Raw genomic sequence first — 17,427 nt, forward strand, 5'->3', positions numbered from 1 at the left:
AGATCAAACCCACTGTCCTGCAGACTTTTCAGGAAGAAGGCTTAATTAGTGCCACTCACTATTGCACTGCCAAAATACCACATTAAGGGCAGCGGCAAAGGTCCCCTAAGGCCAAGTTAAACTGTGGTAATGTCAGTAAGTAAACTCACTGCAAACTGAAGTGAAAGTATTTTCTAAAACCAAATAAAATGAATGTAACAAAGTTGTAATTGGATCCTTTGTAATTTCCTTCTTTGGTCCAGCTTAGTGAACTAAAATACCCATAGAAACACTAGACAACAAAGACCTGTCTACCCAAAATCTGCATACACATCCAAGAATAAATCTAAAAATCCTATCAAAATCCTGTTTATGACATGATCCAAAAATGTTTTTTAAAAATCCAAATTCCCTAAATCCCCTCATCCCTTCATAGAAACCAGCTATTCTCAATCTTCAGGCACACTGCAATTACTGTATTTGAATGGCATAGAACTGCTCAGCAGCTACAGGGACTTAAACTCAGGCAAAAAGCCCCATCTTGTATTTACTATCTCCCAGACTTTGAAAACAGTCCAATTGTGAACTAATGAGTTCCGCAGACCCTACTTTCAAAGGCCTGTTGATATTAATTTTGCATGCTGCTCACCAGGAACTAGGAAGCAGGCACCAGGATGAGATCCTAGACTTCTGTAAACATGTTCTTTACAGCCTTTCCCTTGGCAAAGCTACTCTCCCAGCCCAACGCTGTCTCACAGACGGATACTTGTCCTGCCCTGAACAAACGTCATCTCCCAAATGTTATCAATGGGAAAAAGAAAGTGGTTATCTGCAAGACTGATAACAGCGTAACGTGACACACAACAGCATATTAGTCTTTCATACTATCTAATTAAAACCACAGTATGTCACTGAGGGTTAGTAAAAGTGTGGCTGCCAAATATACGACACTTTTCTTCTTGAAGTTCCACCCCCTAAATATAATCAAAAAGCCAGGGATGTTTTGTCACTGGGAATTTCCAGTTTAAAAGTAAAGAAGAATGTGTATCCAAAGAGTTAATGAAATTAAAACCAGAGTAGCATGAATAAAATTAGAAATGAATAGCCCTTTCAGTATGAGACACAGAAAAAGATGAGTCTGAGACAACTTACATCCAAGCTGCCTTTTGATTTGCTTATTAAAAAAAAAGAGGGCAGAGAGAATTTGTAACAGAAAAACTAAACCAGACTGAATTTATGGTCAATTTAATTATTAAATTCAGTGAAAATAAATGCCAGTAAAGAATGTGATAAAGTGTATTTTCATCACTCACGTTCAGCTATAAAGAACATCAGAGTGTTGCACAGCATGATTAACATGCTCTACTTTACAACCAAATCCTCTTTGAATTCAGTTACAGGAGTAAGAGGGTGACCTTAAAATAAGTCGCCAGTGGCTCTTGTAACAGTACCACCTAAACAAGGCTTTTCAGGACTGCAAAGTGCTCTGTTTTTACAATAAAGGAATACTTAGCTTTCAGCTTTTATGAGATCCCTGCTCTACTCCCAGCTCCAACATCTGCAATGAATCTATTTGCAGCCTCTTGCTTTTGTCCTCAACCTGCAGTGACCTGTGCTGCCCAGCCAGGTGCTCCACTATCATTAGCTCCCCAGAGAACGCTGCCTTTTGGCCCCAGCCTACTTCAGCCACCAAAAGGGCTCAAGATTGGACCTCCAAAACGCTCTGATGATTAGTTTGATGGATAAACATGACTGGAAAGAGAGAAGCCTCGTGCTGCAAGACATTAAAACAGCCCCATGATACTATGCGGCACGAACATTATAATAACCTGCACTTTAGCTATTTCTCTGTGTAAGCTCCTTGTCCATCTTTGTTTCACTTTTCAGACTCTCTGAAATAGGGAGTGCTCCTTCCCTGATGCTTCTGCTTTGAAACAACCAAGTATTAACTTAACTTCTGTATTGCTTAGTCTCAGTCATATCACTTGTGAGTGGCAAATTCCTAAGCGATTAGTGCAGGTAATTTAAAATGAAGACCAAAATAAACCTCTACAGAGAAGCAGGACATTCTTTTTCCTCTCCATTTCTAAATGTTTGTTCACAGGAACTGGACTCACATACAGGGATTTTACAAGTCCAAGGCTCTTTGGTGACACTAAAGAAATTGACTGATAGCAGTTCCTACACTGTCTCTTTGGCTGGAGAAAAAAAAAAAGAGAATGTCCTGCTTCTCTGTAGAGGTTTATTTTGCTATCAGTCAGCCAAGTATTTCTTCCTCTCCAGTGGCAATCCAGTGCTGTCCCTTTGTGATCTCAGAAGAAGGAGCTGCAGCTGATGCAGATCCAGTAGCGCAGAGCTCAAGGAGAGTGAAGAGCAAAGAGTCTTCCATACACTACTGCCTGTAGTGACTCAGATGTTACATGAGATGGGAAGGGAGTAGCAGACAGAAAGCTCTTTGTGGGCTGGAGAATGAATCTTCATAGCCTTTCACGAGTAGTATGTTCAACAATTGCAATGCTAGCACTGGCTGCTGTCATTTTCTTCCATGCCTGCTCCTTGCTCCTTCCATCCCCAGTAAATGCATGCTTGGGTAAGTTCAGTAATAGTGTTGATAACTATCTCATGTCAAGGTTCAGGGCATGCTGGAGTGCTCAAGCAAAAGTCCCCAAACCACCCTAAAGCAACTGCAACTTTTCCTTTGCAACAGAGCTCAGCTCATCATAAACCAAAAAATATTATTTCAGCCAGAATGCAGAGCTTGGCAAACTCGGATTCATCATAACTATGCTCTTGGTGGAACATAATGTTCTCCTTCTACCATTCATCTTTATTTAGATACTTTGGTTTGATGCTTCATGTTGCAATTAAAAAAAAAACACCCAACACCTGCCCATGAGACCAAATATTTTAAAGAAGAAAACCAGAAAAATCTCTGCTTCTGTGAATCCTGTCAACCATACTTTTGAGTCTCAGCTCTTCTAGCTGAAATTCTGTGCCATAAATGAAAAGAATTCAACCCAAAACCTATGGAAGTGAAGATGACAGAGCCATGTGAAAATTTTAAAGCCCTGTTTGACATCATATGCTGTATCACTGATACCACCACAAAGCTGGCTGCCAAAGAAAGCTGTGTTCGTGGCTTGATAGATTCAGTAACATTTTTGAAGGAGGCAGCGATTTTCTGAGTAATTTGTACTCCAGCCCCTTACTTCTCTCATAATTAGCAACAAACAGGTTATTTATGGGGGCAATATTTTAAATGAAATTTCCATTTCCAAAACATAACAAAAAGATACCTTTCTCATTTGTGCCAGCAAACCTTCAAACTCCTTCAGGTTCAGGGTTGATCCACTATACGATGTGCAGTTGTTTACCGCTTTCCCTAGCCAATAAATGGTGACTAATACCTGTAGAAGTTAATAAGAATTAATAAAAGCCATCTACACAGTTGCTTAGCTAAACTTTCTTCCCTTCAGCATCTCTCATTTATTTTAAACTGCAGAGCAGCACATTTTTTTTTTTACAAACCAGAACTGAAAGGGAAGTATCTGTCAGAGGTTAAATATAAATACATCAAGCAACCATGAAAATTTAAACAGTCCTACAGAATATGCAACTTAACACAATATCATCTGGGTAGTTTTATAAAAAAGTGAATCTGCCATACCTGCCTGGAAAATAGACTGCAAAAATAAGTCTGAGAAGAAAAACTAGGCAAGGTATTTGAAACTGTCTAGAATACACGCTTATAAATACACATTTGTAAATACAATAGGAAAAAATCTCTAAAGTGTACTAATACTAGAGGTCATTAATTAAAACTGTTAAGACTAATAGAATAAATAAAACATCTGAAATGTGTGCCTGCCTATTTCAAGGACAGAAAAGGTAGCTCCACTTTTAATCAACTTAATGTAATTAACCAGATAACATTTACTCCCAGGCTTCTGCTAGCTGAAGAAATGTATAGCCCAAGATTAATCAAAAGCCATGAGTATCTGATTGTTTCTACCAGTCTAAAGTGGAAAGAGTTAATGGTTTCATGCAACCTCTGGCTTGATGTCTCTCCATAACACGAAAGTAATTTCAGAGCTAGCGCAGAAAAAAAGTCTAGAATTGCTCTTGCAAATGTTTATATGCCCTCTCACTCCTTTAAGTAGCAAAGAAATCTGATCTGACACTGCTGGTGCTGCACTTGTTTTAGGACAGGAGAAATTAAGACGCTAAGGATGGTCAACTCCAACATCTCCAAACCCACTGATATTTATATCACACAGGGAAAGCAAATAGTCCATCTTTGCAGCCACATACGTCTCCACTTAAAGCAATGTCTTTAATGCTGCCTGTGCAGCAGCAGTTTGTATTGGAAACTGATCATCAAAGGCAATTCAGTTTAGTGATTTGCAGTGGTTAAGTATGCCAAACCATCACCTCAGAACTCAGGAGTTTCCCTCATTTATTTCTTTTTATTTCTGTGTATTCCATGACATTGCAAAGTAGTTAACCGCAGAACAAAGAGGAAATACGTTGATGTGGAAAAGATGTGCAACCAATAAATAGTAGTTGCCATTAACTATCTCAAAAAGTTAAATAAACTGAAATACAGTATATTAAGTTTCGATAGGATACAGCCATATAATTCATACTATGTAATGAGCTAAAGAAAATAGGACTAGGAGAAATCTAAAGGGGCTACTGAGGACAGAAATCTCTGACAGACTCTTCTTCCCTAAAGAATGCATCCACATTCCTACAGTGATTCCTCCTCAGTCACATATGCTATACTTCTGATTAGTTTTTTCTCATCAGCTTTCTCTAACATCTCTATTTTTCATTTAATGTGACATTCAAAAGCATACACAACACTCCAGCAGAGGTCCTGCCAGAAAAAGATACAGCATGTGTCATACAGACCCCCTGCTAAAAAACAACTGTGGTGCATAATGTAAAATATATAATATTTTATTTCTAAGTATAATTTATATTTCCCTTTATTTTATAAATAATATGCATGCCATGAAATAACTGAATAATGTTTTTAATGAAGTTTAGAAATTTTCCCCTTGTTTCTAAAATTACATCCAAACTGATACTACTGTGCTGAGGAAAAGGAGGTAGCTTCATCACTACTGACTTTTTTTGGTCCAGAAACTACCTTCATGTGAGCTGTTTTCATTCAACCAGCAGCACTCAACAAATTTATGTAAAAAAAACCTTACAGTACATGTTCTCAAGTTAAGTGAAAACACTTGCAACTATAGTATTCCTAGCAACCCGGAAACTGTCAAATTAATTTTGCCATTCAGTTCTTTGATAAAGGCTATGGTATTTTTATTTACCTCTGCTAGCATTTAATCGCTTTCTCTCTTCTGTCTTTCTTCATCCATTTTTTTTTATTCCTTAAATAATGACACATTTGCAAGCAATTCTGACTGGCTGCCAAGCCAAGGTTGCGAGATCACACACCTGGAAAGCCTGTATTGCCTACAAGCACATTATGGATGATACTGTTAAACTTTAAACAATACATCAGTACAAGGATATTTAGCCAGTGCCCACAAGGGTGCCAAAATGCTAAAGCTAAACTGCTCCCCTGTAACTTTGTGTGCTAGACCCATCTAATGAAGATGGGAAAGACAGAATGAAATCATTTGGGATTTTTTTATAGTCTGGGGGTTTTAAATTTATTATTTTACCTGCAGACATGATTTCTACCTTGCTAAGTTGTTAGGAAAAGGTCTTGGCATTTCCTAGAAGTTTATAGTGATGTGAGCCAAACAGAAAATTAATTTACAGCAGTTTACAAACGTCTAATGACAGATAGCTTGCTAGGCTTTAGGATAATAATTAACTCTGAGACGAGCAAAGTTTAGCCATTTTCTTTTCTACTTATTGATTACAGGAACCATTATCATTGGTATTAGTTTAAATCAACAAGAAAATAAATTTGAAGGGCTATATCCTTTCTGGGAAAACATTCATTTATTTGGAAGAACACTGAGAAAGCTAGCAAATCTGACAGGGAAGACTTGCATACAGATCTAATTATCATTTTGCTTCATTTTGAACACTTCATGGAAATTTACTTTATGCCTATATATTCATGAACGTTTATAGAAGCTTAGCGTCATGGTTGAATCAGACCATTCCCAGTGAAAACCATGATGGACAGCACACAGATGACATTATTTATCCCTTAATTAAGTTGAGACAAACATTGTCTATTATATTTCTATCGTAAGGTTGCTTTGCTGCAAGAGCTCTACCAAAGTTTGCTGCAGGAACCTAGTTAGGTTTATGTTCAGAAGAACTTTTCAGCAATACTCGTCCTGACATAATTCTTCCTCAGGCCAAATACAGGATTAAGCAAATTAAACTCCAAGTCGTGTACTTACATTTTTCAGCTTCCTACTATAGTCAATGTTCCTGGTTGCACATACATAAAAACACAAAGAAAAAAAAAAGGAAAAAAATCAGCAGAAAAACTTTCCAAGAGCGCGTACGCAGCAGATCATGTTTTTTCTAACAAAAGCCTGTAGAAAGCTTCTGCTGGCTGGAGACACATGAAAACTAAGATGTCGTTCACACATTCATTTATTCATAACGTGGGAGTATTTTGTCACCATTATTTCAATCATTAAATTAGAATTCTGGAAGTACAAAAAGAAAATGTGTTTATAGTGGTCCCACAGCAAAGTAGGGCAGTGCCAAAATATTTCCGTTAAACACTGTTGCTTATTTCTTCAAAAGAGATGACCAAAGTTCTGACGGCTAAAATACATTCTTCAGTGATCCAACAGTCAGATTCATGCAACCCCCACAGATCTTGGAAGCAACCAAACATGCATAAGAGACTGAGGAAATTATCACCAAACATTAAGGAAATGGAGCAGTCACTTCTGTGGAAGCAAGCATCACAAAGAAGAAAGTAGATGGGTGGAGTGACAAAGATCCTGCCATTTGAAACAGAACCTGCTGTGGAAAGCTTGTTTATTTTCTGAATATAAACTTGATCACTCAGACTGAACATTGGCATCCTGCTCAATTTAGTTTTCCACCAACCTTAAAAGGGTGGAAGTTTTACATTAGAAACAACAAAGCACAAAGTTTGCACAAATATAAACAAAACATTTCACAATTCATTAAAAAATCAGATTTGTAAACAAACATTTCATAATCAGGAAAGAAAACATAAAAAACAGAATGGACGAAATGTGTATCATGTTTAGGTGCCGACAAATAAGTAAGAGCACTCCACATCTAGTACAGGCTGTCCCCTGATTATTTATAATGGAATTGCCTTTTACTATAAGCCCACTCCATCATAAACAGTTACCTGATAAAAACCAAAATAAATGTACTTAAGTCTGTGAGGATAAGAAAAGCCTAAATATAGGTAATAGTAAACCAAAGTATTTTTGGTAACATCTTTTTTGAGCCAAAATTTTATCCACCAATACTTACACACTAAAAAAAACAAACAAAAAAACAAACAGTCCTATTGTTTTCATTAATTAAAAAGTGGAAAAGAGTCTTGTTTAAAATGTCAATAAGAAATTCTTTATGGCATTAGCTCATAATATTTATAAGCTGAATGTTTAAAAAAAGAATAGATCTAAAGTATAGTTCAATTAACAACCATATAAAAAATGGTTACAAATGTCATTATCTCAATCATGTACAATAATGTCATCTTCAGCCTTTACTGGAAAACAAATAGCATTTTTACCACATTTAAAAAATAACCCATTTAAAAAAATAAAGAAGTCTAAAAGTCTTCAAAGAGGTAAAAAAAAAATCACCTTTATGCTCTGGGAATTAGCTAGCAGAAGACAGTCTTGAACATATTTCTTTACAACAGTCATGGACTTGGCTTGCACACCTCAACTTAGCTACTCAGCACGAACTTGGACAGTGCTAGGAAAACATTTGGCTCACTTCCACAGCTGCTTTCTCTGAAGAATTGTTGTGGGGGGGGAAATCCATGCCAGTGAGACATTTCACATCTATCTAGCACCATATTCAGCAGACAGCCAAGCCAGCACCGCAGTGTTTCTTAATCCTGGTTTAACTTGCTTACGTGCTGGACAGCTCTCCCTGGAACTCCACGCTAGTCCCAGTCTCCCAATCTTTACCACTGAGGTACTCCACCATCCTCAACCCCTTTCTCTCCAGTTTTATATGGAGATTAGGGTTTTATATGGAGATTAGGGATTGTTTTGTGACTCTCTCCAGCCACCCATTGTCAGAAGAACCTCCTTCATTTCAATATTACCAGATTTGGAAGAAATACATTACACAGCCCCCTCTTGCTGTTATGTGCAAGTTAAAAGAACCTCATATTAGAACCAGAAACTTGGAAATACACAAGAAGTGGGAGACTATTCCTTAAAAAAAGGGAAGCGGCCAGTTCTGATTTCCAGAACCTTTAAGTTTTACCAGCCAGTGCTTGAATACCATGAAAACTTGTCCAGCTTCCGCTGCCAGAAAGGGAAAAAGGTAGAATACCATTGATATTTAGTAAATTGTTTCCATATATTTTTCTAAAATTGATATGTCTGACCAGAATTTCCATCAGTGACCTTTTTTGGCCAAATAAAACCAGGCCTTTTAATCAACTCGGCAGTATTTGTTTCTCTGTAAAGCAGTAACTTTTTAATATTACACAAAAGACCCAAAGATTTTGGGAAAACTTTCAAATAACACCAATTACAAATCTTGTTAATTATATGAAAGTGTGGGGAGCTCTTGCTTTTGGGGAGTGAGGAGCTTGACTGTCATTAATATAAACAAGAGAAAAATACAGTCTGACTGTTTCTGTTCCTCTACTACATGAAGATAGTCTTCCCTGAAAGGGACAACAGCTCCTATTTAAGACCTCAATCTATGACTATAAGGACTTTGATTCAAGCCTGCTCTGTGTGACCTCAGGCAAGTCTTCCTGTGCCAGTTTGACATCTGTATTTTAAATCATTTTGTGGAGTGAAACATTGAAAACACAAGCATTAGAGCCTAAGCAGCTAGTACTCTTTGCAGCGAGGGATGTGCACGAGATGGCTAAGAAGCTGCCAATTAAAAGGAGATTTGTAGAAGACCAATTCACACAACCCCTCAACACAAATTTATTAGGAAGGATAACTTCTTATATGCACGTGGTAACTTGTGTGGCACTAGGTATGTGACATTGGTGAAAAAGTATCTAAACTGTGGCATTTCTAGTCCACACAGCTCACAGACATCTTCAGCCCAACTATGTCCCAACCCATGGTTCTTGTTAGAAATAAACAAACCATGCTCATGTCTGCATATTTTGGAGTCTGAGGCCTATAAATGTCCTATAATGCATCTTCAAAACAGTTTAATCTGAAGTAACAGAGCTGTGGTTTAGTTTTGGGTTGGTTTTTTTTCCCAGCCTACATAGTTTATTAGTTGGACAGACAAAAAAGAATGCCATCAACTTAGGCTCAGGAAAACCCCCAAGTCCCAGAGAGTCTCATTTCTTAACTAAAACAGTATTTTAACAGAGCTGTGGTTGATGTCTCTGAGAAAGATTGCAGTCATTAGAGAAAGCTTGTTGAAGGCAACAATGTATACTCCCCAGCCCAGATTTCCCAAACCTCAGCTTCCTATTTGCTTTAGAAACGACAGTTCTACAGCTTTTTTGCTCATCCTTTAATATTTACTATTGCATCACAGGTTGTAACATGCTAATCACAAACTGCTGTTGTACTTACTTGATGGTTACTCTGTTTGATGTGTCCTGCAGATCACCAGGATCAAAAAGCTGAGATTCTTTAAGTCCGAGCTCTTTGCAGCCTCTTAAGAATAAGATTATATTATCCTGAAAAGAGACCAAAAAAAAAAAAAAGCAAAAAATAAAGACCTTTTAACTCTTCTTCACTGAAAAACAGAACCTACCGAACCAACCTCATGAACATTCACATCATCAGCTAAATGAAGAATCAATGACATTTCCAGTCACAGAATATAAGTTGTCAGTATAGGTTTTGTCTGAAAATCAGATAAATATGATACTGGTTTTGTTTCCAAGATATGTAACTGCAACAAGCTTGTCGACTTCTGCCTTTCCAAACCCAGACATTGACAACTTCTTTAACTGAAAAAGCCCTGCTAATTTCCTCACCTACTACTACAGCTGCCATCACAACTCCAGCATGTTATGGGACAGAAATGAAGGATTTCTGAAAGGAGCAGGAAGAGTAGATGTGAAACAGCCCACCATCATTTATTTAAGCAGTTTGTTCAGAAAGCATTCTGCATGTCAATATGAACAAGTCAGTTACTCCTAGTTAACATAACTGGCCTCTTGCCTCTCCAACCTTAACCATCCAGAAGCCAGTGGGAAAAGAGGTAGGTGCCTACTCCTCAAATAAAACACTTGAAGTGACACTTTATATGACCACCATCTGTAAGAAGAAGCAACACCAGCGTTGCATCAATTTTTATAGAGGATTTGTACTATTCAGAGACTAAAAATTAAAAAAAAAAATAACTAAGAGATTAAGCACAAACTGATATAAGCCTCTTTAAAAGCAAATATGGTTGCTGACATATGAGTTTGCATGGAAAGGATTAAATGTGTATGTGTGTATGCATACATTTAGTATGTGCTTTATACTTACACATATGCATGTAAAGGACTCCCCTTTTATAGAACCAGTGAATCCTTCTTACGCAGATAAATTTTGAAGGTCAGGAGAGAACAAATTTTTAGATATGCACATTGGTAGAACAGCACTGCAATGGCAGATGTGTGGACAAGGTAAGAATATAGCGTACATCTTGATATTCTCTGAGGACTCTCACCTCAAACCTCCAGCTGGAGGTAAGCTGCCATATAAGGTGTTCAAGAGGAGCAGAACCACATGTGGGGCAGAGATCTCCATTTCTATAAAACCTGAGAAGCAGAGGAGCCCAGGCAGCATTTAGCTCTTGCCCACCACACAGGATTTGTGAGCAGGGCTCTCCTCACATCTGCTCCCAGGCTTTTGTTTGGGTGACACTGCCACAGCTTGGCCAGAGCAGCCTTGTTTGTTCTGTTGGGGTGCAGTGATCAGCATGCTAATCGCTGCAGCTCTCTGCATGCCAATGCTCTTGCACACAAAGCTTGCTGTCACCAGCCACATAGCAAAAAAATACAGACTTGGAAATTCAGAGGAGTCCAAGTCTCTCTTTCTTCCCTGGCTGACACTTAACAACTCTGGAGGAGAGCCAGGGGGGAAGGAACAGCAGTCAAGAGAGCAAAGAGCCTATAACCCAGAGAGACAGCATCATTCATGACATGAAAAGATGCTTGTAAAATTCCCCATCTGGCTTACTACTTCCATTATAATTTTTCCAACTCCAACATGAATAACTCTTGTGTTTAGCCTTCGATGAAGGACAGTTCCGGTCACTTCCAAATAGTGGGTGGAATGATGTGTAAATCTAATAAAAAATCAAAAGCATTAAAAAAAAAGTTCCTAACAGTATTTCCTAACAAAAATATACATACAGGAGAGAGTAATCTAATAGGTTTAGAAAACAAACAAAGGAGGAGGAACTCTGTGAATAACTAATTGCACCCATCTTTCTGCCAAAAGTTCATATCCAATTATGATAAGCAGTAACAAAAATATCAGCCATTTGGCAGCCACGTAGTTTGGGAACTCGGTTCTTCTGTTGATGAACAAATGCTCGCTTCTCAAAAAAATAGTATCAACACCCTATGCCTGCTTTGGTACATGCTTTCATTTTGATGGTCATCCTAAGAACAATGTTTGCCAAACAGTCACTAACATTATCATCCAAACAATTCCTCAGAAAGCTGGTATCCTCTATGGGCATAAATAACCATGCATGTCAACAACATGCAATCAGTCAGCATTGAAAGTTTTTGCTTCTGTTAACAATCTCATAGTTTTATTTTGCAGTGGTCCTAAAAATGGCAACCTGTTTATTTTTAAGGATTTAAAAAAAAAAAAAAAGCCAACAAAGAAATTGTTTCCACGTGACAGTCAGGTAAGCCTGCCTAGGCTGCATATCCCTAGCCAAAATGCACCTCACACTATTGTAAAACTAAACTTTTACCGGTTTGCTTCAGTACAGTTAAAATTTGTATTTGTTAGTTCTGTTGAGATACTGGAGAAGAACACCCCTAAGCCATGAAAACCCAGTTCCCAGGAAAGCTTTCTCTCTGGGTAACTACACCTTTATTGGCCAAAGTTCTGGTTGCTTTAGTTCTCAGAAAATTCTGCTTTACTTTTTTTTTTTTGAGAGCAATTATAGTTCTGTATCTGTTAGCTGTAATTACACATTGGTTTTAGTCACTTATTCTTAAGGGCCACTTCTTTGCTGCTGTTGAAGAAACTAAAAAAGAAAAAAAAAACAAAACCAAAAAATGTTTATAAGCAGTAACATATATATAAAACATTCTTAACTTAATTAAGAGGCTGAAAACACACACCTAATGTACATGTCCAGCTCTTTATAACTTGACAGAATTAAATAGGTCGTGCAAATGGGTCACACAGCAGCGGCAAGGATTGTAGCACAGCCAGCTGCCACGCCACAGTTAACAGAGCGGTATCTTTTGCAGCAGTCTCAGAAGACATAGGATCAGAATTCAGTCCCTCTGGCAGCCTCTACCAGGCACTAACACAACTTTCTCAATACATTAAATGGAGATTATATTGCTCTTCACTCAGTGGTTACTTGCTGCTGTTGCAGAATTGGAGTAGATGGAAGGTGGGTCACTTGGTTAGCAGATCATTTCCTACAGCCCCAGAGGACCTGCTACTGTCTCCTGCTTGCTCCCCTTGGTTTCAGTCCACACTACTATACTGTCCAAAATCATCTTCTGTTTTTGTTCTGGTACTCCCAGAGAAAGAACAAGCTTACAGATTAGTCTGAATATCTTTCGCAAATTTTATACCTATAAAATTTTGTATCTAATCTATAGATATCTACAAAATTTTATCTGTTTTCTCTATAAAGCTACAGGCTGCTTACAGAAGACAAATGTTTCAGTGTGGTGACAGAGAGGACACAAGCACAGGATACACTGGCAGGTTAAACCCTAACCCTGTTCTGCTTGCCTAAGCAGCGTCCTGACAGTTACTATTAGATCAGCACTATAAGCAATGTAGTTTACTTGGAAGCATTACAAACGCAAAAGTCATTAATGTGAATGTTTTGTTCTGCTGAATTTCAGAACAGAAAAATAACCAACATAAAAAAACATTACAAACTGTCAGGCAAAGCCAGCTATGGACGAGCAAGAAGAGCCAAGGAGGAGCAGGGAAGGATGAACAGAAGCATGAGGCACTGACTCCCTGAGTCAAAAGAGTACACGGTACATGGGAAAGAAAGGACTGTAAAGCTGCTCCTGCTCTCACAACTGCATTTCAACACTATCACCTTTTCACAACTCCCCTCTACAAAATCACTTTCCCAGGACAACAACCTGCAGGCAATGCAGAGAGGAGGACAGCGGGGTTACATCTCCATGAAGGTGGAGGGAAGCAAGAAGAAATAATACATTGTTCCCTTGCAATAATTATTTACTGTTTTTAAAAGACAGGTAATGTGTGTTATAACTATAAAAAAAATGCTCACTGTATAGCATTAGGTCATTTTCCGCACACATGAACTGGAGCCCAAAATCCTGAACCTTGTGAAAAAAACCCACAGAACCTGGGAGTTGTGCAGGACAGACACCCTGGAAAGCCACTGCAAATTCACACAGTAGTAGTGCCAGCACACAAGACAGTTCAAGCTAGCGAGAACCAAATATTCATAGCAGGCAAATTCCCTCCATAGGATCTGCTGATCAGATGCAATGGCACACAGCTTGAATTTGGCCCACTTCCATTCCTTTCATCTGCCACAATAGTATACAAAATATTCCCACTGTATCCATGCTGCAAATCAGACAAGCAGCTTATCACTGCAGAACCATCATTTATCAGATGTGCTACTGCACAGCCTGGATGAGATATACGGACAAACTCAGGGAAAACAAAAGCAGGCCTGCGCAGAACCCTGAATAAAATGCCAAGTGCATGCCACTTCTCTAAGTTGGAGATATTATTAGTTACCAGTAGTGCAGCGCTGTTTTGCAGGACAGCTGCAGACAAACAGGTGGCCTTTTTCATTTCTGGAATGCTGAAATTTTCCCTGTTCCGTAATTAATTGGAAGATTTCTAAAAATACATTTATATATTTCCAAACCGCTTTTCTCAGCAATTCCAACACAGACTCTTAAAAGTCTTTTGTTTACTCTCAACGCTTCTTCCCAATTCCCTCATTTTTCCATTTTGCATAAATAATTAGTGGTGATAATTTATTTATATAAAAGCAATGGATCTGGACTGATTCACAAGCAGACAGAAAGGAAACACTTAAATATTCAGTTCAAGTCCACCGAGAAAGAACTTTTATGAGAGAGGCTGGGAACCTTTCTTATTTTCATATATATATACACCCCCCCACACACCCCATATGTTTTACTCTTTATCCAATACGCTTTGCTGTATGTGCTTTACTATTATACCAAGTATGCTTTAGTGTATATATAGTAAAACTACATCTTTGCAAGACACTGTTTTCCGTGACAGATTCTAAATCAATGGATTAATTGATTTAGAATAATGAATACTTTCCAAATCAATAGACTAAGAATCAGTAATTTCCAAATCAATATATTTGGAAGCAACTCGATCGTAGTTGGGACACATTCACTTAGAAATCGAGGATGCTTAATCTCCAGAAGAGCAGGCAAGCTCCACCAGGGCAATAAGGAGGGACGAGATGCCTTCCCCTAGAAGGATTCTGGCACGCAACAGCCTCACCAAGTCGAAATTAAACGTGGGGGAAAGAGAAGAAAGCAGGCAAGGGAGGGAGAACAGGACTTACCAGCCCGTCAGCGCGACCCGAGCCTCGCCGCTCAGAGCGCGACGCGCAGGAGCTGCGAGCCCCAACTCCGCCCCCGCAGGCGAAGGGCGAGAACGGCCCCCCCGGGGGCGACCGTGTGAGCGCCGGGGGCGACAGACAGTCCCGAGGACAAACACAACGGCGACGGGGTTCGAAGGGCAGGAGTAACGCGGTCTGGCGAGTGATGAAAGGGTCCCGCTCCGAGGGCAGGGCTGCAGCTTCCCGGGAGCACTGGCAGCCCAGAAATCCTGGCAAGCGGCACCTTTTAGGGGTCAGAAGATGGCCAAGACTGACTTTGCAAAGAACACCGAGCCCCTTGCTCTTTCTTTTTGGGCAATCAGGAAGAAAAAGATGTGTCTCCTCAAACAACAACCCCTTAACAACAACAACAACAAAAAGACCTTAAAAACACTGTGAAGAAAATGTGCCCATTGGGAGCATGATGCGACATCATAAAACATCCCAGAAACCCCAAATACGGTGCTCGGCAATCTTCAGATAATATCCCCGACTGCCAGAAGATGGTCAGTACCAACCCCAAAGATCTAGCTGAAACTGCCAAATTCCTACCAAGGTTCTTAATGGCATGAGGTTTAACAAGGCCAAATGCCGGGTCCTGCACTTGGGGCACAACAACCCTGTGCAGTGCTACAGACTAGGAGAAGTCTGTCTAGAAAGCTGCCTGGAGGAGAGGGACCTGGGGGTGTTGGTTGACAGCGACTGAACATGAGCCAGCAGTGTGCCCAGGTGGCCAAGAAGGCCAATGGCATCTTGGCTTGGATCAGAAACGGCGTGACCAGCAGGTCCAGGGAGGTTATTCTCCCTCTGGACTCAGCACTGGTGAGACCGCTCCTTGAATACTGTGTTCAGTTCTGGGCTCCTCGCCACAAGAAGGATGTTGAGGCTCTGGAGTGAGTCCAGAGAAGAGCAACAAAGCTGGTGAAGGGGCTGGAGAACAGGCCTTATGAGGAACGGCTGAGAGAGCTGGGGTTGTTTAGCCTGGAGAAGAGGAGGCTGAGGGGAGACCTCATTGCTCTCTACGACTACCTGAAAGGAGGTTGTAGAGAGGAGGGTGCTGGCCTCTTCTCCCAAGTGACAGGGGACAGGACAAGAGGGAATGGCCTCAAGCTCCGCCAGGAGAGGTTCAGGCTGAACATTAGGAAAAGAATTTTCACCGAAAGGGTCACTGGGCACTGGAACAGGCTGCCCAGGGAGGTGGTTGACTCGCCTTCCCTGGAGGTGTTTAAGGGATGAGTGGATGAGGTGCTGAGGGGCATGGTTTAGTATTCGATAGGAATGGTTGGACTCGATGATCAGGTGGGTCTTTTCCAACCTCGTGGTTCTGTGATTCTATGATTCTTGCTACTCACAACCAGGCTTATTGCAGTCCAGAAAACTGCACATGCCCAGATAAAACTTACCCTCCTCTTGATAGTGTGATAGGAAAGCTGGGCAAAGGAGCGGACACACTCCTTTTCTCTCTCCATAGAGCTGCTCTTAGCATTTTGGCATCCAGCAAAATCTTCTAATAGATCCAATCATCAGTCTCACATATAATGCGAGCACATTCAATCTACATTAATAAATTGAAAATAAGCCACAACAAAAATACCTTCTCAAAATCACATGTGAGAATTGATGTGGGGGCTCTAAAATCCAAGCCCTAAATAAATGAAATGTATTAAGAAAATAAAATTGTAAGTACACTTGTCTTCCAGATACCAGAAAGCACAATGTTTGAAATTAAAAGCTTGCAGTTCTTAGAGAAAATCAGAGGTACAGCAGCAATATCAATGAAATTGTCTTTGACATTTTCTTAAATCTATCCTTCACCATCACATTATTTGCTTTTTAAGATCTTTGCCCTGTAACAAATTTCAACCACATTTATAAGCTCCTTAGGCAATGCAGTGTATTACTAACATTTGCGTGATGGTTATAACTAAAACCCCCCAACAGGAATAGCCATATTGTGTGAAATAAAAGGCAAATGCAAGGAGCTCAGAATATGAAATGGCATTGGGGGTCCTGGACAGGTAGTGAAAATTTCATGCTGTGTACAGAATGGATTATCTTATTTCTGCAAATTTTAAAAATGAGCTTAAAATCCCTTCAGCATGGTATGATGAGGAAGGAGGGTAGAAACACTGTGGACGGGAAAGGAGAAGAATAACAGGGAAAGAGTGAAGAAAACAATAGGAGGGGACCATAGAAAAGAACATGAGCGAGAGCAGCCTTCAACTCAAACAGGGAAAAGTAAACCACAGGGGGGTGGGAGGAGTGTGCACAGCAGGAGCACAAGGCTGACACTATGACTTCACTAGTTAAGTAGGTCCTGATATTTCTACTTGCTACATCAGGTCATTATCCCCAAAGGCACAAATAAAACATTGAAACAAATAGGGGCTCAGTCAACATCCTTGTCTTTGGGGGAGAGACCAATCAGATGATGTGCCCTCCCTTGATTTGCCAAACCCAAGATACAGCCCGAGTAAGATGACTTTGTTTACAGCA

At 39.7% G+C, this 17,427-nt stretch overlaps 1 protein-coding gene across 1 annotated transcript in view; it reads right to left on the reverse strand.

The window, feature by feature from the left end:
• Positions 1-17,427, reverse strand: part of LIMCH1 (LIM and calponin homology domains 1) — a 185,054-nt gene that overhangs the window by 65,410 nt on the left and 102,217 nt on the right. The window contains exons 4-6 of the mRNA XM_069856127.1: positions 9,714-9,820; positions 6,375-6,405; positions 3,276-3,386 (exon numbers count right to left, since the gene is read on the reverse strand). Coding sequence (XP_069712228.1) covers positions 3,276-3,284 — 9 coding nt within the window. The 5' untranslated portion in view covers positions 3,285-3,386; positions 6,375-6,405; positions 9,714-9,820. The remainder of the gene's footprint in view (positions 1-3,275; positions 3,387-6,374; positions 6,406-9,713; positions 9,821-17,427) is intronic.

This window comes from Phaenicophaeus curvirostris, chromosome 4 (genome assembly GCF_032191515.1).
Source record: "Phaenicophaeus curvirostris isolate KB17595 chromosome 4, BPBGC_Pcur_1.0, whole genome shotgun sequence".
NCBI classification, from domain to species: domain Eukaryota; kingdom Metazoa; phylum Chordata; class Aves; order Cuculiformes; family Cuculidae; genus Phaenicophaeus; species Phaenicophaeus curvirostris.